At 32.8% G+C, this 24,972-nt stretch overlaps 2 protein-coding genes across 2 annotated transcripts; one reads left to right on the forward strand and one right to left on the reverse strand.

The window, feature by feature from the left end:
* The first annotated feature begins 912 nt into the window (after positions 1 to 912).
* On the forward strand, positions 913 to 5,127 carry LOC114400249 (transcription factor UNE12-like). Its single transcript, XM_028362600.1, has 6 exons — positions 913 to 1,508; positions 2,143 to 2,262; positions 2,355 to 2,420; positions 3,465 to 3,530; positions 4,001 to 4,078; positions 4,170 to 5,127. The coding sequence occupies exons 1-6, from the start codon at positions 1,191 to 1,193 to the stop codon at positions 4,398 to 4,400; spliced, it is 879 nt and encodes a 292-aa protein (XP_028218401.1). The 5' UTR covers positions 913 to 1,190; the 3' UTR covers positions 4,401 to 5,127.
* An 8,674-nt stretch (positions 5,128 to 13,801) lies between these two features.
* LOC114399185 (auxin-induced protein 22E-like) lies at positions 13,802 to 15,142 on the reverse strand. Its single transcript, XM_028361317.1, has 4 exons — positions 14,744 to 15,142; positions 14,245 to 14,456; positions 14,003 to 14,102; positions 13,802 to 13,892 (listed from the first exon to the last, which is right to left on the reverse strand). The coding sequence occupies exons 1-4, from the start codon at positions 14,971 to 14,973 to the stop codon at positions 13,820 to 13,822; spliced, it is 615 nt and encodes a 204-aa protein (XP_028217118.1). The 5' UTR covers positions 14,974 to 15,142; the 3' UTR covers positions 13,802 to 13,819.
* Between the last annotated feature and the right edge of the window lie 9,830 nt (positions 15,143 to 24,972).

The raw sequence follows: 24,972 nt of genomic DNA on the forward strand, positions 1-24,972 counted from the left end.
TTACCCGAAAAAAATGTAACATATATTATATAAATTTTGTATACATAACATTACAAAACAGTATGAAATTCAAGTGATATATACATAAAATACATAACACTAAAGTAACATAAGTGTTAGTATAAGAGTTACAATTAAGTTTTATTTCAAAAACACAAATCACAAATCGAACCAAATCGATGAGTTTGTGAAAAAAATAATCCAAATAAATAAAAAAATAAGTTTAGTTCGATTTTCAATTTATTTAGCCATTTTTTATTTCTATTTTGAATTGATTTTAATTTCAACAACTTGATAACTAACCTCCTGAAAAGATTTGAAACTCCAAACTCAATAAACTACCAAAATAACGCCAATTATAAAGAAGAAAATGCGGCTATAAAAAGGTTGAATATATATATATATATATATATATATATATATATATATATATATATATATATATATATATATATATATATAGATTATCAATTGATGTTTCTACACGTAAGACTCGTGCCTTTTGTCAAAGAAATTTGAGTGATTTGAGGTCCAAGTCGATCATCGATTAGGTTTGTATTAGAAGGAATGCTTATGCCTATTTTTAAGGTAATGGTTGACACGCCTAATTGGGGCATGGTTGAGTCTAGATTGATGAGATTGAGTTGGGTGAAGATTGTGAAGGGTTATACTAACTTTGAAATTAATGATTAGTAAACCTAAAAGTTTCGAAATTGGCGTGGTCGGGTGTGGGCAATATTAAAAACCAAAGCATTGTAAAATTGTTTTTTAGTTTTTATTTTCTTTAAAGTTATATGATAACTGTTAAAATTTTGAAGTTAGAAAATAGAAAGAAATGTCCTCTGTAAAGAACAAAAGAATGAAGTATGTAGTACATTGAAGTTCCCTAGTGATTAATACGAACAAAAATACTTGGGAGACGAGTGAACCAGGGTGTAAATACCAAAAATGGAGCCCCTTGAGCAAAAAAAGGAAGCCTTTTGTAATCAGGATAAAGCCACCCGCACTCCTTCTGCTAGCCTAACTACCCAGCAATAGTAAGTGCAAAACCGAAAACAAAAAACCAAACCCAAACGAAACCGACCAAAATCTCGCCAATTTCACTTTCCGCTTCATGTAGTTTCTGCGTTCCCAACTCCTTCTCCCGACTCTACCCTGACTCGCCCGAGTCCACACTCAAACCCGCGCTCATGGCAAATAACCCTTCCGACGCTCCCGCCGATGACTTCCTTGAACAAATCCTCGGCCTCCCGAACTTCGCTTCCGCCGACTCCGGCCTTTCCGCTGCCGATGTCGGCCTCGCCGGTGCGGCCACTCAGGCTCCGATGATGCTGCAACTCAACTCCGCCGACGCCAACGCTCACCTCGCCGGCGCCGCCTTCCACGCGCCCGTGTATCAGCTAGGGCTGAGCTTGGACCAGGGCAAAGGTGGGTTCATGAAGCCCGAGGAAGCCTCCGCTAGCGGAAAGCGCTTTCGCGACGACGTCGTTGATAATAGAGCTAAGAATGTAAGGCCACCACCTTTTTTCGATTCTCCTCTGTTTGGATTTGATTTTTTAATTGGAAGTGAGTTTTGTGCTTTGCTTCAATTGTTTCTGTCTAATATGAGAGTATGTTTCTGGAAAAGCTATTATATGGTTGGAATTACTTTACTCTATTTGCTAGGTTCAGATTACCACCATTATGTTTACATGAAGCAAAACGAAACGTTTTAAAGGTTAATGAAAATAAGACTTAGCACTATAATGATGATTTCTTTCCTGATTAGTGTGTCTAAAAATTGAGATTCTTCAACTTGAGATATGTTAGGTGAGTGGTTGTCGATGCCAGTCAACTTGTTATAAACATCGATAACATGTCTCTCTGTAATTGTGTGTTAGGTTTGATCGTTTCTTGGTCGAGATTTAGTTAGTTAGGTTATTTATTTATTCCTTTGTGTTTGCACTTATGGTTACTTTGTGTAATCTTTGAGTAATCCTTGAACAATTGTTTTCTTGTTATGTTGTGAGAGCCTTCTTTTTCTGCTTCGTGTTCTTATTCTTACTGTTTTTTTTTTCTGCCTTTGGGAGGGAAGAGAGGGAGTGGAAGAGGGGGAGTTGATCAAGTAGCACTTATTATTGCTAATTTGTAACCCTCTTGCAGGTTTTTCATGGGCAACCCATGCCTACTACTATGCCTGCTGCTCCACATCCTCCAGCAATACGTCCTAGGGTGCGGGCCAGAAGAGGACAGGCTACAGATCCACACAGCATAGCTGAACGAGTGAGCTTTAAGATATTTGCTTGAATGCAAATTGTTTTGCTGGGGTTAAGTTTGTAGCTCATTTTGTCTTCCATGTTACCATTTCATTACAGTTACGCAGAGAAAGAATAGCAGAAAGAATCAGGGCATTGCAAGAACTGGTTCCAAGTGTCAACAAGGTATGCGATTTCTCTTGCATATCCTTTTATTACTAAATATGGTCTTGCCTCCGTCTTTAGCAAGTGGAATTGTGTTTTGGAGAAGTAAAGGATTTATAGCATGAATTGTTTGAAAAGATGAAGAGTATCAAGTTAACATTTACAGAAGATGTGTATTTATTATCTTTCCCCTTAATTTCTAGCTTGTTGACTTGATAATAACACAGACGATGATCAATTTGTGTTTAAGTAGATTCATATCTTGTGAATAAAAATGATATCACTCCATATTTTTTTTGTAAAAAGCAAAAACAGTGCTAAAAGTGGACCTTTTCAAGGCATGTTTGTGGCTGATCTGTCTTCTTTCTTGGGAGATATTGTTCATTACATACTTGTTTAGTACTTCACCATCTCCAATTACACTGTTAACTTTCATAATTTTGTCTTCCTTTTACAATACACACACAAAATAAAGCAGATGTCATTACTTTTGTAACTTTATTATGAACACTTAAGTTTTACAAAATAGGTTGTTCTTTTCATGTAAAAATTGCTTCAATTCATAAATATTTGAACACTTCCGGCTTATCAAGTAGCTATTTTGTTTTTCACATAAGGCCTTCTTAAAGTAATTAGTTTGTTGAAGCTGAACCTATTTTTGTACAGTGTGCAGAGTTTACCTGAATACAATGTGGAAAGTGTAAACTTCTTGATCCCCTTTCCCTGCAATTTTGTACTCCTTTCATTTAAGGAATTTTAAATTAGGCATTGTTGTTTGAGTGTGAGGATTGGTAATCCAGGATAACTTGCTTCTGATGAAAGGGTTAAAAAAGCAGAATAACATCTTCATATATCCTGATCTGACATGCATGGAAATTAAATTTTTAAGTATGCTTAAAGTATCAAATAGGTTTACTGGATTTCAAGGAGTGCTATGTTTTGTATGATATGTGTGATAACTGTGTTGTTTTGCTGCATGAATGCTCAGTGTTTGTGAAATAAAAATATAACAATACTAAATTATTCAATTCTTCTAATATCATGGTGCATTTTTACTATGTTCAGACAGATAGAGCTGCCATGTTAGATGAAATTGTGGATTATGTCAAGTTCTTAAGGCTTCAAGTGAAGGTAAAATGCAATTGTTCTCCTTAGCGATCCTGGTTTTGTTTTCCTAGTTAGGTTTATAATGACCTTGCTGTATTGCCTGTTATAGCTTTTAACCTTTTCATTTTTATCCCCATCCTACTGAGGTCAATTAGTTAGGGATTCAACTCTTGATCATGAACCCCACAAAATGGTGGTTGCCACTTGCCACTTTGGGTGAGAACCTATTGGCTGACTAATTATATTCCTGACAACCTATCTTAATACAGTCAAATGGTGTGGCCTTCAGGCTGCCTAATGCGTTTTAGTTACTTTTAACTATCCAATAGTTTTTGAAGGGTTTTCCGTTGGAATACAGTTTGCTGTTTGAACCATTATATCAAATTATCAATATAAAAGCAAAAGGCTCTTCTCTTTAGCCAAATTTGGATTTGTAGCTGTGTGAAATTAAGACTGCAAACAACTTCCAATAACTTAATTCATCTGCCTTTCAGGTTTTGAGCATGAGTAGACTGGGTGGAGCCGGTGCAGTGGCACCACTGGTAACTGACATCCCATTATCATCAGTCGAGGTGATTATTGAGAAGAAATAGTTGTTGAAAGAATTTTATTATTTTTAATATCTTTGACTTCAAGTGATTTAATAAATTCAGTGATGATCAGGAAGAAGGTGGTGAAGGTGCGCGAAACCGGCCAGCATGGGACAAGTGGTCAAATGATGGCACAGAAAGACAGGTAGCTAAGCTTATGGAAGAAAACGTTGGGGCTGCCATGCAGTTTCTTCAATCAAAGGCTCTCTGCATCATGCCAATCTCACTGGCATCGGCAATATACCAGTCACAACCACCGGACACTTCTAGCATAGTCAAGCCTGAAACTAATCCTCCTTCATAGACCTAATTCACATGTTGCACAATCTATTATTATTGGTCCCATCCCAGGCTCACTAATACTTGCTGGGACCCACGCCTAACGCGTTATTTGTCTGTTCCAAATCCCCCCCCCATAAATAAGTCATTGGCAAGCATCAAGTTGCAATCAAAGTCAGATGCCATAATTCTTCCTTTTTTGCCTTTCTTTCAGCTTTTGTCAATACAGGGTTCGATATCAATGCCTTGGAAAAGACAAGCAAACCCCTATATCATGTCTTGCCGTATTTCAAGTAGAGAGGAAGACATTGTCAAAAGTTCAATTGATATGCGCTTCTTTTCTAGTGTCAAATGGGTGGGGGTAGTGGACCATGATGTAGGCGCTTTTATAGTGGGGCTTAGTTTTTGTAGTGGGCTGTGGGACCTTCTAAAAGGTTAGAGTGTGGTGTGTGTATATTTTTAATAGTAGTGAAGCTGAAATGGACAATAGTTGCTTTAACAATGCTGGGCTTTGCCGAGTCCTGCAAAAAATGATGATGCTTTTTGTTTGTTTAGGGCGTGCGTGAGTTGTTTACTCAAAAGTAATTGGACGACTTTTCCCTATTCTTCTGAATCATTATTAGATTTTGATTCATCTGATGAAAATGGAAGGAAGGATAAGTGTGTGTGGGGTTGCTCCTTTCACCCAATCCTTGTCAATCAGTAAGTTGCAACCTTAATTCAACTCAAGTGACAGGAAGTCTTCTCTCGTTGAACTCATCTATGTACGTTAAAGAATGGTTCACTAATTACTACTTTGAAGAGCGTTTCATTTTCTTCAGAGGAGGGAATCTTGCGTCGCTTTAAATAGCCTCATTTACTTACGTTGTTCATGTCACGGGATTTTTTCTATTTAATTTTGGTCAACAAACAATCGTATTTTTCGTAAACAATCTTCATTTTAAGAATAATGTCACATGGACTTCGCTTTCTACCATATATATCTCACATCTTTTGAGGTGACAATATCTTAGTGAAAGAATTTGTTTATTTTAAAGTTAGATGGAATTGATTTTCAAAAAATTAATTTTAAACGGTTAAACGTAGTTTAAGTTAGTTCTAATATTTTACTTAAGAACATGTACACGGAATGAGAAAGCGATTGATTGTATAGAAAAAATAGGACTTGCGTGTATGGAACACTGTGTGACATCAATCATAATTACAAGATAAAAATTCCTCACCGGCCCTTCAAGAAAAATCTACCAAGCGTATATACAGAAATATTTGCTTTCCAACATTATTGGCCTGATTCAGGGATGGAGCAAAAAGTCTTTATCTTATGCAGGTAAGTTAGAGTTGACCAGAGCAGTTATTCAAGGAATTGTGAATTTCTGGATGGAGATTTTTCCTTTGCCGTAATCTGTTTTGGACCGGATCAACGCTTCGTGCCATAATTTTTTGTGGGGCAAAGCGGATATTGGCAAAAATAAGCCCTTGGTTGCTTGGTCAGTAGTTTGTTCTCCGAAAAAAGAAGGGGGTTTAGGCTTTTTTAATCTCAAGGACGGGAACCTTGTGCTTCTTTCCCATATCCTGTGAGACTTTCATTGTAAGAAAGATTCTCTATGGGTTCGGTGGGTTCACCATTACTATTTCAGAGGGAGCGATGTGTGGAATTACAATACTTCTTCATCAGATTCAGTTTTGATAAAGAAAATCATTCAAATAAGGGACTTTATTATCTCCAAAGAGCTAAGTACGGAAGAGGCCAAAAAGAGGATTCAATCTTGGAGCACCAATGAACAATTGCTTGTTGGCAAAGTCTATGAATAGATTAGAGATGTCAAGCCTACTGTTAGTTGGTGTTCTGTTATATGGAACCCAGCAATCCCCCCTAAGATGTCTTTCATTCTGTGGCTTGCTAAAAGGAACCGGCTGCTTACTCATGACAAAGTTGCTTTTTTGAACAAGGGTTCCCTCTGCCCTTTATGTTCAAATGAGGCTGAGTCAAATGCTCATTTGTTCTTTTCTTGTAGGAAATCTCTCCAAGTTTGGGCTCACATTCGTGATTTGGCTCCTTTTCGCAGACGTTTCACTTCTTTACAGCGCATTACTGACTCTTTAATTAGGGGCAGATCCACATCAGGTGTTCAAGGAAAATTATGTTGCCTGACTATAGCAATTACAGTCTACTGCATCTGACTATCTAGGAACAAGCTGATTTTTGAAGATTATCAATTTTCGATAATAGAGGTTATTAGCAAGATTAAGTTTCTTATGTATAGACAAGCGCACATGTTACATTTGTTTTAGCATCTTGATATAGGTCTTCTTGTATTAGGGAGACTTTTGATTTTCTTTAATTGCGGGGTATGCCCCGTTTATTATTGTATCATTTTGGGTTTAATATAATTTATATTTTTCCCAAAAAGAAATATCTGTTGTCGTTGTTGGGCTTGCTTGTTTATATTTTTTTTCTTAGTTTTTTAATTAAATGATATATTTAAAAATTATAATAATAATGTGTTTTTTAAAAGTAAACTTCAGAAATTGATTTATTATAGTTTTTTTTAAAAAAGCTTAAACAAGAATTGCCTAACTATTGTCAATGGATTATTATTCAGTTGTTTATGCTTTAAAAAAATGACAATTATCTTTTTCTGTTAACTTAAATAAAATATTGAAAATATTAAAATATTTAAAAATCCAAGAAAACTTACCATATTCACGTATCCGGTTTTCTATTTTTGTGCACCAAACACAGAAATTTACTTCTCTACGTTAGTCTGTTTTAACTTTTTCAGCATAAATTTTGCATCTTTGGATTGATAAAGACTCTGTACTAGAGCTTCAATATGTATGGAGAAAAATGGGAAAGAAAAAAGGATAATTATAAATGTCCACCCCAAATTGGAGATGAGGAAGGAGAGAAATAGGGAGAAAATGATAAATATGATGTTATGTGATGAAAAAGGCAGAGAGAGAAATAGAGAAAAAAAAAGAAGGAAGTGAAGGTGAACGGTAAGAGAATAGAATATATGAATATGTTGTCCAATTAAAAAACCTTGGGACCTATGAAGTAAAACCAGTGGCAGGTTGGGTTCAAAGTTTTGAATGTGTATCACCAATGAAGTTAATGATTTTTTTTACCTGGTTATAAATGAGGCGTGGCAGATATTAAAGGTATCTGTGTATAACAGTACTCGTACGTAAGGTGTTCATTAATTTAATATCATCATTTTTTTTGCTGACAAAAAAAAATGATTTCTATTGTGAATGTATTACCTGCCTTACATATTATACTTAGATTTTCTTTTCCTATTGTGAATGCATTATGATTTCTTAATTTTTTTAATTGTTAACGTATATTCATGATCCCTAATACGTACGGAGCCCTTAAAGCTATTTCCAACCAATATGAGAACTGTTTAGGACAAAGACTGTTAGCACTGTACAGCACTTGGGAAAATCCATAGCTTATATAAGTTGTCACAATAACCATTAACCTAGTGACTGTATCCCATTTCGGTTACATGTGGAGGGGATTCCTATTTCTGTTCCCTTAAAATGAGTACGAGAGTACCATACTGACCAAACATGAAACAAACCATATATATAGTTCATGGTTATGCTGAATGAATCTATTAAAACATACGGAAACTAAAAAGAAACGATAAGAGAGTCAGAAGTCGATGATAGTGTATTGTCGTTTAAAAGGAAAAAAAAGCAGTGGGAATTTGTGGATATTCATATCCTCTAAAGTCTTCAATTCCCCCACTAGTTGCTCTCACCTCTCCCACCATCACTGCATAATTGGTGTGCATTCATTCTTTCATTTGTACTTTGTGAGCTGTTGCCTTATATAAACTTAGACAGATAACAAACAATTGCACGTGTCAACCTATGTCACTATCTTAATTTTAACTTTACATTAGGTTGATATCATCATATTAGAATAAATTGTTATATATAGTAAATTTGTTGAATTTTATAATAATTATTTTAAAAACAATTTCTGATTGAATGACAGTAATTTACCGTGCATGTTGATTGCCGACAAAAAAAAAAAAACCGTGCATGCTGCTGATTTAGCTCAATGTATTAATCTCGTACGTACTCGCGATATCAACAAAATTTACCAAAAGCAACGGTTCATCAATTAATGAATAGAAAAAAGGCTTTTTCTTTTTTTATAAGGTCGTTGCAAAAAATGGTCTTTTGGTTTCGGCCAATAGTACGAAAAGACTTTCAAAAAATAACCGGATTTTTCAAATGGGTCCAACATAGGGGTGCCTTTAAGCAATCTCATGCAAATGACCCTGCATCATCATTCTACACAATGCCATGATTTGTAGAATGTCTACTACTATTTCCACTCCTTTATACTAACGCACTCCCCTTTCTTTTTCCCCCCAAACTACCCTCAGAAAATACACTCCCCTCAAGTCTTTCTTCATCCTATATACTCCAATGGAAAAAACCACCCCCTCCACACCTCTCCAAATATAGAAAAGCAATACATTGATTTTGGTGGATGAAATTTCTTTTATCTCTAGGTAATATAATAGGTTTTACTATCCTTTTGACCCTAAGCTTTTTTGAATTGGTTTTAGTACATAATCTAAATTTTGACAAATAAAGTTTCTAAACATTTTCTCTGTTTACAGTCCCTTAAAGATCATTCAAAACTCTGATACCATGTTAAAAAAGCATAAGCTGAACATTGGACAACAAGTAGATAAACGGATAAGGAAGAAGAGAGGAGCAAAAGTTGATTATATATTTCAGATTTGTAACTCAGATTTTGCACACTTTAAACTATTACAACAACTTAAATAGAAAACTAACAAGCCCCTAATTGGCTGAAATAAACAACAACTTATAACTATTCTAAAATAGGCATCATTAGCTAACAACTACAAGTTGCTTTTTTCCGAACACAAGCAACCACAAAATCTGAAAATATATTTTAATTATGAAAGCAGAAAATTCTCAACTGTCAACATTCCTTGAGATTTTTCTTCCAAGCTTTGGTCTTGGTCTCACATGTACGGAGGATCACTGACAAGTACACTACCATTTGCATCCCTTTGCTCCACAGAATTTGAAATAGGAATGCTTGCAACCTCCTTAAACCATTTTTGATCTTTAAAACACTCAGCTTTTGGTGCTAAGACAACCATGACAGTTGCATCGTCATCATACTCTATGAAATCTGACTTCAAAAGCTTGATTTTCTTTTTCTCTTCAAGTTTGTTATGATCATAAAGGTCCATCTTCTTAGCAATTTCTGTTGTAGGCCCATTCGAATAGTGTGATTCAGATGGCTCCTACTCCATGTTTTCCAACTTCACAACTTCTTCTAAAACATGATGTGTGGCATTTTTCTTCCATTCCAGTGGGAAACTTTTATCCCTCATTTTAATGGACATAAGCTCACAGCCGGGATCAAATATAATGCAACTCATATTCTTAAAACATAAGGAATAATTTCTCTCTAGCATTTTTTCAACACTCAAAAGATAAGAAGTTTCTAAAGAGACAACTCCTTGTTGTCATGTAACGATGACTTTGGTGACTCAGTAATTTGTTACCTCATCAATAGTCTAACGAAACAATCAAGTATATATTTTTAGTAAATTATTCGTCATCTATTCAAATCAATTTAGGACGTCAAACTAGTTGATTAGAAATTAAAATATAATTTACCGAAAAAATTACATAAAACCATCATATTAAACTCTTTGATGACTTGACACATCACATGGTTATCAGTGTTGCTATTATATTATTAATTAACGCAGTTACTTGATAGTAAGGATTAAAAGTGATAACAGAAAAAGTTCAAATCAAAAGAACTTTACTGATTAAAATATAGATTAGGAACTAAAAGCAATATTTAAAAAAAATAGAAATTAAAAAATAATAAACCCAAAAGAAAATCATGTCAACATTTTGAGTACTCCTTGTTGGGAACTCTTGTTAGGGTCTAGGCCCAACACACAATGTGGACTTAGTTGTTCGATTAGATCCGAACCCAAATAATCCATGTATGTGGGAGGACCTCAAAGGCATTCTAGAATGTTCAGACATTTCCTGCCTACACCAATCATGCATGTACACACTATTTTGTAGTATTTATCATCATATATTACTCTGCTGAAGCACAGCCTGAGCAATGATAGTGATAGTAATTAATATTTAATTTTTTAAGGTCACGGGAGATAGTTAGGCAAACCAAAAACACAGGAAACAAATGAGAAAATGCTGAATATGCATTGGTGACTGAATTATATATGCAAGATATATACATGAGCACAGATCCATATATATATATATATATATATATATATATATATATATATATATATATAACTCAGTGAATAGAGAGAAATGGATTTCTGGTGCTGAAACTCAAGAGATAGAAGAGAGATATGGTTAATTCATGACACCAAACTTCCAATATCTTGATCCTAGATAACTGAAAATAGCAGACAATTAAGAAATTAATGCTAATTCCTCACCCTCACAACATTTTTACTACAATTTTTACAGTTCAAGAAAGAGATAAAAAAAATGAAAAAAAGAAGTAAACACTAAAATGAATAATATAATGATTTTTTTATTTATAACTATAGTATTTCTGCGTGTATAGACAGTTTATTGGATATGAATTCATATATCTTGCCTATGTTTTGGACTTTAATTTGGTTGATGAGTTTATGACCTTGGCATGCACACTTGATGCCTGCCGACGCTAGAAGATCTCTCGTGCTTCACATGGAAATTTCGCACTGCTATTGGTATATGGACAGTCCCATCATATCAAACTTTGGGTTTGGAACACCGTGAGATCTTCAACAAATAATTTGATGTTACACATAATACGGCCAAATTAAACTTCATATGTAATGTCTCTGAAGAAAAGAAAGTCATCTTATAATTTATACTATTTTCGACTATAACTTTTAATTCTAGACTTCACGTGACAGGCATTGTAAGCTCGATCTTAAATAACATTTCTAAATATGAAAGAACCAATCAATTTCCATGATATAAGATGACAGAGATAGTATTGATAGAAAAGTGTTTCGTTGATTCGTTCATATCCTTTTTCCTACTTTATCCCAACATGTCTAACCTCGACTTCCCTCTTTTACCATAAAAGAGAAGTTTAAGAAAGAATGGGCGTTGAAAACTAGACCAAATTATTTTAAATTTCTTAATTGATTTAATATAATTGAAAATCAATTAATTAAAAATTAAAAAAACAAAAAAAATCACATTTTTATTGGAATTTGACTTGATTTTTTGCTCTTATTGTTAAAACCAAACTGAATCACACTTATAATATAACATTACTTGTAATTAAATGAAGTGTGAGAAATTCAACAACAAAAAATGAAGTGAGAGCTTAATTATTACGGACTGAAGTATTTATCCCTTCTTTGGTAGAATAAGACTAATTTACGTAATAAATTGTGATGTCAAGTTCATTTTCTCATTCCTTATCAGAGCACATACATTTCCCTGCCTATTCAGGTATTGCCGATAGCTTAGCGTTTTTATTAGCTTGATTCCACCAAATTAAGCTGGGTAGCACGCATAACTCAAAATGAAAGAGACATTTAAATGCATATATATAAAATCTCACTATTAATTTAAACGCTCCCTATAGTCTATATAGCTCATTTTTGGCAGAAAATGTCATTAAAACAATGTTTGGACTCTTGTACACTATTTTGCCATTTGAATCTCAATGGTCACCTATACATGTGAGTTCAAAAATTGTGTCAGAACAGACTTACCTGCTCGATCAGCAGCAGTAGTAGACATTCACAAATACACTAATCTGAATCCAAACTCTGATCCGAAGGGATATTTGTTAATTAAGTTCACCCGACCGACAGGCTCCTATATATATATAGTACTACATTAATTTGAGCAGTGAAGTTACGTGTTTGTAAGGCTATCTTTACATTATTAGAAAAGGTCAATCATCTCATCCAATGGCTTACATACACACATTAAAAAAATTAGTTAGTCTAGGACTATTACATGTCTATTGTTTTGCATATCAATTTTTTACATGGAATATACTCAATATTTTCTTTACTTTATGAGAAAATTTAACTACACGTGGAGATTAGAGAGAAACATGATGATTTTGAACCATGCACCTAATAATTTCTCTTCACATGTGTTATTTGTAAAACTTATATGTATTATTGCCGGAGAAAAAAACTTGGTAGGCAATAAGCTTAGTAAAATGTTTTGTGAGCATCTATTGGGTGTCTCCACATGGAGAAAGAAACAAATAGAAGAGAGAAAAATAATAAATAGCAACATATAAAAAGAAATCAGAGATAGATAGAAATAAAAGGTGAGATTCACCTGGCCTAACCAAAATATATACTACCATTGTATTTTTGGTGAAGTATATCACCGTAAGTATTAATCCATAATCATTAATCAGTTATGTATCAGAACCACGTATGTGCATATATCTATGTTGCACAATATTAGAACAACTCGCTTTTCTATTCTTAAAAAAATCATCATAATATATATATAGGAACTAAGTTTCTGAATCTATATATGGTTCTATGAAGAAAATATATAGGAACTAAGATTATGAAACTATGGTTCTATGAAGAAAATCCAAAATTGTAGCAGAAGTTTAAGATCTTGAAATTTTGCTGTCTTACGCTCAAATTATTAAGATGGTTCTAGCTTTCGAAGTTAGGATGTCGTTAACAGCTTATAATAAAAAGAGAGTATGCCGTTAACTAATTGATATATTGGAATTTGGGACAAAGAATTATCGTCGTTTGACTTGATATATCTCTGCATGGTAGTGCTCATCCACTCACAATAGTGGTGGAATTCTCAATCTTCTTATGGGAGATTTGACGCCTGTTAAAGAGTACCTTTTTCCTTTTTTCGTATCATATATATTTAATCGTATCTCCTTGATTATTCCCAAATCGAGTAGTTAACATAAAATTTTCGAAACATGAACAAATCAAATTTGCCTTAGTTACAAGCTAAAATCAAATGGAAAGATATATATCGCTTTATCGAAAGAATTGCTTCTCCTCATAAACAGATCTAGCTAAGACAAAGTGAGATTATTATTATTATTATATTTTTTATCTGTACAATTGAAATAGCATTAGCTTTTCTTATATTTTCTTTCTCTTTCTTTTTTAGAGGATTACATATAATTTAGAAAGCAGACCTCAAAGCCGCCTCTGCTGAAATTAATAAAGCAAAAATAATGTATACATAGATAATATCCATCTATTTTCCTAATATATATATATATATATATATATATATATATATATATATATATGAGTTCTCATAAACACCATGTATTTGCTTGCACAACACAAAGGGTATTTGTCTTTGAAGACCTCATGTGACTATTTTGATTTGATTTGCTTTTGCAAGTTTTGTTGGTCACAAACAACCCAACCCCTTTGCTTCTGATCCTTTGATTATTTTCAGCCTCTTGCAGGAGGATACAAACATGCTGCAATTAATAAACAAAAACAGCTCCATGAGATGGAGAATATAAAGAGAGCATATAATAAAAACTATTCAATTATATATAAAAAGAAAGAAATAGAACAAGGAACTTACTTCCATGGAACATCTCCAACCAGCATCCAGTCACCATCCTTGTCTTCATAAGTAGGAGCGTATTCAGATCCATTGTAACCTTCCCTCTCTGAATATTCACCTGGATATATATCAGAATTAACCATAAATCACCATTCATAATTAAGCTCATGTAATTTCAATTTCATTTCTTAATAGTTATAAAAACATGAAAAGAAAAGGACAAAAAGATTGTTGTTAATTTGTTGGTGCATGTTTCTTACCAAATGTGCACTTGAACAAATTTTGCAAGGCCATGAGGAGTTCTGGGTAGCTATTGTAAACCTTCAGATCTATCTTCCTCAAGTAAGGTGCACCAGCCATGCTCACTTTCAAATACGTTCCACTTCCATCACCCTGCTGCTCCACCTTCTTCTGTTGTTGCAGACTGTTCTTCCTAAAAGATCTAATTGGTGGCCACCCCACTACTTGTACCCTGCCATCCATTAATTTTCATCCATTAGCATCATTATTACTTACTTTTCAGTTTTCATTTATTATATTAAGACAAATCTTAGGAATTGGTTAATAAACTAAGAAGATAAAATTTTCAATTCAAATGTGTCAACTTGTGTTGTTCATAATATTTTTTAGGCTCTCTTATAATTTTATGATAAATTTTTTATTTTTAGTTTCTTAATCAATGTTCTAAGATATTAATTAACAAACTCTTATATTAATTTATCTTTTTAGAAATATATAAGAAAAGTATATTTTGCTTACTTTGCAGGTTGGACACTGTCTTCATCATGATCACTTGTGGTGGTAGAATCTGAAGAACCATTAGAGTTGCACCTGGACTCTTCCACACTGGGTTCTGGTGAAGATCTCTTGTTGCTTCTAACAACAGATCCACTACTGGATGAACTTTTGTCATGAGTTTCATCACAGCCGGGTAATCCCAACCTCAACTCTGTGGCCTTAAGATTCAGCTCAGTTTCAAAGCTCCCCATCGAATATTTCTGATCAATTATTTGATGAACTTCTTATAATAATATCTAAAATGATGATCACCTTCAGTTATCCAAATCCAATCGCTTGCTCAATTCTGATTTCTGAGAAAGAGAGAAAGATGTGTATATATATATATAATTAGGTAAAGAGATTGATTGAAGAATGGAAAAAAGATGTGGTAGCTCGTCAATTTTATAGGAATGTGTTAGGGAGGGAAGATAAATGTAGCTCACTTATTCTCGTGGTGCATGAATTGCGCACACCGAGGGGAAAGGATAAACTAACCGACCGAGGCCTGTCTGTCACACGCGCTTTCTCACTGGCCAATCACACCGTGACAAGGCATCATTTTGGGGGGGAGTAGGGCCCACTCCACACGGTCGAAGCGCGATGACAGATGTGACTGTCTGTCACATGAAGGACAGGAGAAAGCTGGTTGTTCAAGTGGGAGGGGACATTAGGGCAACAAACACAGCCAATGATGGTGACAAGCGTGGACCAGCAACTGACGGTTCAGATCGAGTGGGCTTTTGGGAGTGGATCCGGGAGCGTTGGATCTGTATGGGAACAAATCCATGTGACAGAGGGTGTGGGGCCCAAATGGGTGTCCTTGATTGGATGGGCATGACCATGTGGATGTTGGCCAGTGGGTACGTGACATGTGGGATTTGCATGTGCTATGCTCAATTCCTCCTTCCTCGTCTTTCCTACCTCTACTCTACATCCTCCAACTATTTCTTTTTCGAATTTTATAATTATAATAATAAATGGTTAATTTATATAACATTATTTATTAAACTTCCTGTGGAATAGGACAATTCTGAAGAATACATCTTAATTTGATATATATGCTGGTAACTTATCCTGATCCAAATCTAATATGTGTAATTTATTGATCTATACGTATAAGCAAATATCCGATTTTGGTTTTAATATGTGCAATTCTAGAGAGAGAGAGGTAAGTTTAGTAGTTGACTATACTAATGAACTTGTTATGCTCAAATGAATTATCAAAGATGTTTCGCAAGAATACTTTGATGATGATGAAACTAGTATCTAAAAAGCTGTTCCTCATAATTTATAAAGGACTCGTGAAAACTTAAACGTATTTTTATATACAAACCCAATAGATATCAAACGCATTATTCAAGCTAAAACAATACTAGCTCAAAATAAAAACAAGTAAGTTTTGGACCGAAAATAAAGGAAGAACAACAAAGTTTATTAAAGCAGTATGATGCAGTATTGTCAATCTATGCTGATTAAGTGCACGTTTAGAATTTCATTGCGTCAAACATGATCCAGGTATCAAAAAAGTAAATATATATTCATAGCGGTTGCGTCTTTTAACCTATTTTGATGTGATTTTAGCTCAAGACCCGCATCTAGGATGAGATCCTAAACACTCACTAAGTGAATAAACTAATTTATAAACTTCACAAAATATAAAGACGTTAAATTTTTCTCACTTTGATTATTGAACATTTAGTCGGCCATTCACATTCATAACTATAACTATATATATATATATATATATATATATGTGTGTGTGATTATCTTTATGAACTTATAAACGTGTAGTATATAGCAGTACAGCTTTATTTTTGGTGATTAGTAGTATATAGTACACCTGCGCAACATTTAAATAAAAGACTATGCTACATTCCAAGCAATTCAAATGCATGAAAAATCTTCTGAGATGGCCAATGGGGGCTTTGATAGTTCAATGATAGCGCCCACCAACAGTGAGGATTAGATTCGGGTTCTTCATCAATTCCCTTTCTTCGCATTAATTTGTGCACTTGCACCAAAACATTACACACAAGCCAGTTATTGTTTGGATCACGCAACAAAAGCACAATTGAGCGTCTCCAAAACCAACTCACATATGATAGATGTTAGGCATGTTAGCAAAAAGGAACAAGCATTGGCCAACGGGGATATACAAAAGTTTCACGTTACATGCGACACCATTTTTTATAATAATCCAAAGGGGTATCCTTTTCTTGAACCAACTCACTTCTCTTCAGATGCATCTATATCTACCTCTCCAATCAAGCTAAGTGGAATATATATGTGCTGGTTTCATTGTTTGTCATCTTTCACCAGCAATGTCTGCCATCCACAATATGTCAGTCAAAGTTAACACTAGAAATTAAATGACTTCATTGGTAAGAAGCGTTTCGTTCCATCATGTGGGATTTAACTCTATCTAAACCAAATTTTGTTTACTACCCTCTTTTTTGTTAAGTGGTGGGATCGAAAAGAAAAATATGTAGGCACGTACACGAATAGAGAAGCCAAATGTCATACAGTACTACTAATAAAGGGTTGGGAATTGGAAAAGACGGTGATTAAAGTAATGTAATGTTTAATTTGGAAGCATAGTAGTGGCGTTTTGTGAAGGCACACACGAGCGATGTATTTAATTTTGATGGTGATTATAAAGTGGGCACACGTGGGTGATAGGATTGGAGCCTTTTTGATGTTAAAGGAGGTAGGGAACGAAGGCCCAAATTAAATTTTGTTGGCTTAAAGAGAGTCCCCACTCCCACACCCTCGGTTGCTTCCTTGTTCCCCTGGATGCCATGCCAAAGCATTCAATTTGATTGATTGTTTCGGCCATGAAATCCTATCAATGCACCTTCTTTTAAGATACTATATCATTAACAACTAGCACAGACAATTAAGCAAGGATGTAATACAGGTCTACCTTTAATTGGAGCTCAACTGTTAAAGTTAACGTGTTGTTTCGATACTCTAATTTTCAACGTTTCACTAATCATATTTAATTAGCAAATGTTTCACCTATTATACGGATAACTTTTGATGCAGTACAGCTTTGAATAAAGGGTTCGTTAGCTTTGTCTTCAAATTTAATTAAGATTTTTATATTTTGTTTTAGAAATTAAATTACATTTTTTTCTTCAAATTATGTTAGGATATATTCATACTTGACTAGAGTTATTATTTGTAGATTTAACTCAAAATTTGATTTATACCGGCTTAGTTTTTCATGCTTTACACCTGTATTAAATTTATATTTTATAATTTATGAGAGTAATTTTTTATATTATTTAAATTTTGAATGTATTTTATTTAGTTTTAAATTTAATAAATATATGTTAGTAGATAGGGTTGTAAGCGGATTACATTCAATATGCAAACTTGCCCAATTCAATTCAATCCAATTAGATTTTTGTAAGTTGGATTGTGTCATTGGATTGAATTTATTTTAGTTTAATAAATATGATTAAAATTAAGTTGAGAGACGGATTTGAAATTTTGGGCATGACCAATACATAATCCAACCAACATACAATTAAATTATTAATATAGAAATCATAAATTAAACACATCTCATTCTCAATGTAATACATTGTTTATCTTTTTTATTTATTTTAAGATAATAACATTATTTTATGAATGATATTGTTAGTAATATTTATGTTTTTCTTCTTTTGTTTATCATACGAATAGTATATATATATATATATATATATATATATACTTATGCTGATTTTTAAAATATCCTTATTTTTTTTGTAAAAAAACTATTTTTACTATTTTTTAGTGTGGAGATTTTTTTTAAATTTTTTTTCAAAACTTAAAGATGTAACATTTTTTAATGGTCAAACCTAATAACCAATCCATTTCAATCCAATTAAAGTTGGATTGGATTGGAAAAATAAAAAAGATAAACTTAATCAAATCTAATCCAATTAAGTTTAATTAAATTAGATTGAAAAATAGATACAACTCAACCCAATCCTAACCATTCACACTCCTATTAATAGATATGTAAATAAATATTTAAATATATTTTATATACGCACTTGATGATTTTTTTTAAATTACAATATATAATATTTAGTAAATATATAGAATAAATTAATGTTAATTTAAATTATTTTATCATACAATCAATTAAAATTATGCACATATATGTTTTCTAACAATAAAACATACTTGTGAGAATTGACTTAAAATATAATATATGTGCACAATTTACTAATATGATTCTTTATTAGTTGCGGTTATGTAAAATTTACTTTTAACAATAACTATTCTATTTTAAAATATACTTGTAAATGGATATTTTTCACATATATTTTCATCAACAACAAATATATCATATTAATTTACATAATTCTTAAACTTATTATATAATATTTGAAAAATAAAATAAATATAAAATTTGATTCTTCAATTTATACGGTTTTTATGTATTATAATTGATTTAAGATTCTATTAAAAATAAAATAAATATAAAATATTCATTAATTGATTGAATTATTTAGAGAAAATAAATATGAGAGTATCACCTGATATTATCCCATAGAATAAAACCTATATATATATATATATATATATATATATATATATATTAGATTACATTAGGAGTATATTATTTGTATTTTATTAGTACAATTATATTAGGTTTTGATTAAGATTGTATTATGATTAAGCTTTATATGTTATTTTTTTATTTGCAATGTATAAAACAACATATAACACAAAGTCCTCTAGTTGTGGCATCCTTCCCTCTGACATCCACTTCTCCCTTTCTGTTGTGTGTGCTGTCACGGTCAGGGACACAAATCTCAACCACCCCTTCCTCATCCTCATCTTCGTCATTCTCGTCGCTGTCAAAGGGCTCTGTCTCCACAATCATCTTCAGGCACTAATTCTTATACCCATTTTCATTTGGGATCCAGGTTCTGTTTTCTACACCCAACACCTTGAGGACAAGGTGTTTTTGATGGGTTAGGGAATGTTAGGAAGAAGATGCTCTGCCATGGAAACCTGTCATAGGAGTAGTTATCATTCTAGTAGCGGTTATTGTAGTGGGGGTGCGGTTATTGTAGTGGTTATTATAGCGGTTATTGTAATGGTTCTTGTTGCGGTTATTGTAGTGGGAATGTAGACATGAAATTGTGTATAAAAGCTCTAAGAATCAATGAATAAGGCAGAAAGAGAAGAACTTAGGAAATTAGTTTGTAAGGAGGTCTTGATCCTCGAAACCAAGTAGTGTAGTTTTCTTCCCCTCCCCTCTGCTCCTAACAATTGGTCCGACCTGCCACTCTTCAATGGCGGACACCGAACTTTCCATCGCCTATGTGGATCGTCTCGAGGCCGTCATGGCCAAACTCGCTGCAATTCAAACTTCCATTGCTACAGACCAAACTTCCATTACTTCCAAACTTGATGCCATTATTCGGATATTGAATACCATGGTACCTAAACAATCCTCTCCATCTTCTGCCTCAGCGAAGTCACCACCCATGCCGCCTCTGCTTCCCAAGATAATCAACCCAACTTCTTCTGCTAAGCCACCACTAACAGCAGAAAACACGCCGCCTCCACCAACAGCAGAAACCACATTGCCTCCCCTTCCCACGGCAACTTCCCACCTTCCAATTAACAAGCACCACGCACTCTCCTTCGAATCCCTCCCGGTCGCCAGTCATCGGTCCCACACAAAGTCCTCTAGTCGTGGCATCCTTCCCTTTGACATCCACTTCTCCCTTTCTGTTGTGTGTGCTGCCACGGTCAGGGACACAAATCTCAACCACCCCTTCCTCCTCCTCGTCTTCGTCATTCTCGTCGCTGCCAAAGGGCTCTGTCTTCACAATCATCTTCAGGCACTAATTCTTACATCCGTTTTCATTTGGGATCCAGGTTCTGTTTTCTACACCCAACACCTTGAGGACAAGGTGTGAGCAGGTTATTCGAGTAAGTTCTCATTCTTTTATAATTGCAAAATTGTTATAATATCAAAGTTTTAATAACTTTTAAGTAGAGTCTTCAAAATGATCCGATTCCACCTTGGCCCGCATGGACTAGGAGAAAAAAAGCCACAAAGTCCCGTGAGTTAAGATTGGTCTATGGACCTTAACTTTTAATATTATGGCATATTTTTTTAATAGGTTGTGATCAAATAAAAATAAATTGAATCAAGATCGATAAAAAACAATCTTAACTGAAGTTGATAAAAAATAATCCTAATTAATGTTGACAAAAAATATCCTAATCAAGATTGATAAAAAAATCTCGACTGAGATCGATTAAAATTAATCCTATATGAGATTGGTTGAAATAATTGTATTTTATATCCTTCTTTTATTGGAAAATTTAATAATGACACGTTGATGTATTTACTGGGCTACTAATGAGACATCCATTCATGTTAATTGGTTGAAAATGTAATTATTAAATACATAAATTACTTAAATTATTTAATTTTATGGACATTTTTGAAATAAAATTTAAAGTTATCACGCCTATTTTTTTATCATGATAAATTAGGTATGCATTTCTTATAAAAAGGAGCGAGACAATATTATCCAATACATTTTTTTTAATGCTCACTTTATTAATAGTTAAAATTTATTAAAAATTATTAAATGATAAGTGAGATTCATAAGACTTTATCATTTTCAATATACTTTAGTCAATAATAGAGTATTTAAAAGACCGTACTACATTTGATCTATCTCTATTATAAGAAGAAAAAGAACTAACTTCACACTAATTAAAAGAATTAGTTACCATTATTTAATTTTTAAATTAATCTTTATTAAAATTTAATATCAAGAATAAAACTAAGTTATTGAAAATAAAATCTTAATTAAATAAATAATATTTTGTAGATTGTCTCATTAAATATTTGATACCAAAGTATATGATTTTTTTTGTTGGTTTTATATTTGAGATCAGAGTACTATTAGAGAAGAAAAATCATTAGGCAATTGAAAACTGGTATGAATCGAACTAATCTCTACATGAAACCTAATTAAATGCTATTAATTCTTTTTCATAATTCGAAAAACATCAATATATGTGACATAAAAATTAATCAACGACAATGATAATGTGAGACTAGGTAGCAATTTCTCGTTAGCATTTCTCTTTCCAAAAAACCAATACTATAAAAGTTGAGTAACATGATAGGCAGATTTTATTTATTCTATGGCTGAAACACGATATGTAGATATATTCCCTTATGTAAAAGTGAAACTCGTAATTTTTTTTTTCATTTAATGAAGGGACTTAAAGGTTTAGATTCTGAAAATTAATACATCAAATCCTAATGCGTAACTACCAAGGTATCTCGCATTAACTTTTAACATGGCTTAACGTAATGTCCTTGCTGAATGTGGCCTTTGACTCCCCACTTACATGTATTTGTAGGGTTTGAAATCAGATATTTGTGTCAAACCGACAACCAAAATGTGGCAGCTTCTGATACATGTAGAAGTAGGATATTGAAGTTGACCATACATGCTCCCAAAACTTAAAAAAAAGAAAACAAAATCACTTTCTGTGACAGAGAAATTAAAAATGTTAGCACTCATCAGTTCATTTCCTTGCGCGAAACAGGGTCCCGCAGTTTCGTAGTCTGGGGAGAAATGCCTTGGTCAAAGGCCATATATATATGGTACGTCTATCATTCAAACCTAGCTAGAGGATGCCTCCTGCTTCACCTGTCCATCAGAGTTTTCCTTATTTAATTTACTTACTCCATCAAGATCAAGTTGTCTAAAAAAAAGAATTCAATACTATATGTTCACTCAATTCAATTAGCATGTTTACATCTACACAACTCAAATGTAGATCCTAGAAATAACTTTTAATTGTTTTTTATATATCTTCACATGAAAATTTGATCAAACATAAATCACAGATACTAATTCAAACACATACAATATACTGATTTTTAAAGTCTTCGCAATCAAAATCATAATATGATCATAATTGAAGTTACACTAACATTATTTGTCTGTATTTTTTATATAATTTCAGTTAGAATAAGCTGCCCATTATCTATTTCTAACTTTGGTTAAACATTATAGTTGAGATAATTGAAAATCTCTGATCTGTTGTCATTCTATTAAAAACAAATTAGGGGTATTTCTTGAACTTTGCAAAAGGCTTCAAATTACAACAAAGTCAATTTGCAAAGCAATTTGTATTATTGGATTTGTCCCTGATTTATATCCTTTCTGCTTGTCTCCCCAATTAAAACCTTGTATAGTTAAAAGATATACTACCTGTTATTCTCTCCCTCTTGTTTTATTTGTCTTTTAATGTAATGCATTTAAAAAAATATTAATTGCATGGATTATTATAACAAAATAGTTTTCTTAATTAACTAAAATATCTTTATTGAAAATTTAGAATGTAAGTGTAATCTAACATAAGTATATGAATGGAATATTAATAAATAATGGTTTTGTCTAAAAAATAATTAATTCATTCTTTTTTGGTCAGCAAATATAATATTAAAACTGGTACCAGTGGTAACAATATCCAATTACAAAATCAAAGTACCTATGCCCAATAAACCAACAACTACCGGTTAGATAAATATTTGGAGACAAACTAGCTAAAAATTTTCAAATGATAAATAATATTTTAACTAAATGAAATATCTTTTTTCTCACATCTCTTTTTTTGGGAAAATGACGTATGGACTACATTATGTTAGTTGACACAATGACACTTATGGGTTTATGGTCTATTTGAAAGAGTAAAATTGGGGTGAAAGAATAAGGAGAGATGGGAAAAAACCGTTTTTTATTTTCGTTCACACATTTTTTTATTGGAAGGGAAAACAGATGTTGTATGTAACAATACGTGAGGCCCCTGGATTTTTCAATATTTGTCCAAAATGGGAGGAAGCTAGAAGAGAAGTTGTTTCTCTTAAATAAAGCTACCAATTTGTCCTTATTCCTTATACTTAATTTTTTATTAAGGATATTTATGTCATTTTATATACATTTTTTCTTGCACTTTCTAAAAAATTAACTTTCTTTTCTTTCATTTGAAATCCAAGAATATAAGGGTGGAAAGAAAAAAAATGTTGGAATCCACTTATATAATCTTCTCAATTTGGAGACAAAGTGAATAAGACAAAATAAAATGGATAAAAATACCAAAATATCTTTATTTATTATACATTTTTTTATTTAAAATATTTATGTCATTTTATATACATATTTCTTTTCATTTTTTTACTTTTTACATAACCAAATAACTTAAAAATTCTCACTTTTTACTCTTTTTCTTTTTTTTTTCTCTTTATTTCCTTTGTGTTTCCTTCCTAAACCAAACAAATTAACCATCAGAAAAAGATAAAATGTATAATTATGTGAAATGATATAATATGATAAAAAAATAATAGATATTAATAAAATGTTTATAATACTAGATATCCAAACATAATCATGTTTCTTTTTAGTTGAAAGATAGGGAATGAGGTGAGAATATTCAGCACTAGTAGTCAGAGAAACCTTAATTAAGGTTATGACACGAAAGCCTTTTTTTCATGAAAGAGAACAGGCGACAACATGCTGCATCTGTAATTTGTGTATCGCCAAATATGTGATTTATGCCTGTGAAATATTAGGTCTACCTAGCTAGTGAACAATGTAACTCAACTAAATTCACGCAACACATTAAAGTCTAAAGCCTACACCAGTGTCATGTGCAAAACTGACACAAACTGAATTAATGTGAAACATTGACAAAACAAAAATCTCAGATTCTTAGAACCAAGGGGGTTTCGACGTGGAAAATGTTATAATGAAAGAGAGTGAACTTTTGAGCCGTTGTTTGTACACTTTTGGTAAGCATGGACTTCAAGAAAGCACAAAATTGGATCTGAGATCACGCAAGATCCAAGAAAAGGAACAACTTTTACACATTCGAAAAGTTAATTGTATATCACCAAATGATGGCTAAGGAGTTAGGATCTCTCTGTGCACCACCAAATCCCAATAATCTATAATGCAATGCGTTGATTACAATCTGTTTTTTATTTTTTTCTGTTCCTAGGTAGCCCCTGACTCCCTGAAATGAGACCCTATCTGGGTCTAATCTCTGTTCTTTTTTCCAAAAAACTTTTTTATAAGAAAAATTGGGCATCATGCATGTTATATAAATGTGTTAACCACCGCCCCAGTGAATAATCTAGCAATATCTCTCATATATAA

This window comes from Glycine soja, chromosome 19, assembly GCF_004193775.1.
Source record: "Glycine soja cultivar W05 chromosome 19, ASM419377v2, whole genome shotgun sequence".
NCBI lineage: Eukaryota > Viridiplantae > Streptophyta > Magnoliopsida > Fabales > Fabaceae > Glycine > Glycine soja.

Bases quoted from the DNA above. Each gene is read 5' to 3' on its own strand.
- LOC114399185 (XM_028361317.1), bottom strand. From the start codon at position 14,973: ATGGGGAGCTTTGAAACTGAGCTGAATCTTAAGGCCACAGAGTTGAGG. The intron at 14,457-14,743 runs GTAAGCAAAATA...AATGGATGGCAG, and splicing joins GACAGTGTCCAACCTGCAAA to GGTACAAGTAGTGGGGTGGC. The intron at 14,103-14,244 runs GTAAGAAACATG...ATATATATCCAG, and splicing joins TTTGTTCAAGTGCACATTTG to GTGAATATTCAGAGAGGGAA.
- LOC114400249 (XM_028362600.1), top strand. From the start codon at position 1,191: ATGGCAAATAACCCTTCCGACGCTCCCGCCGATGACTTCCTTGAACAA. The intron at 1,509-2,142 runs GTAAGGCCACCA...ACCCTCTTGCAG, and splicing joins TTGATAATAGAGCTAAGAAT to GTTTTTCATGGGCAACCCAT. The intron at 2,263-2,354 runs GTGAGCTTTAAG...ATTTCATTACAG, and splicing joins CACACAGCATAGCTGAACGA to TTACGCAGAGAAAGAATAGC.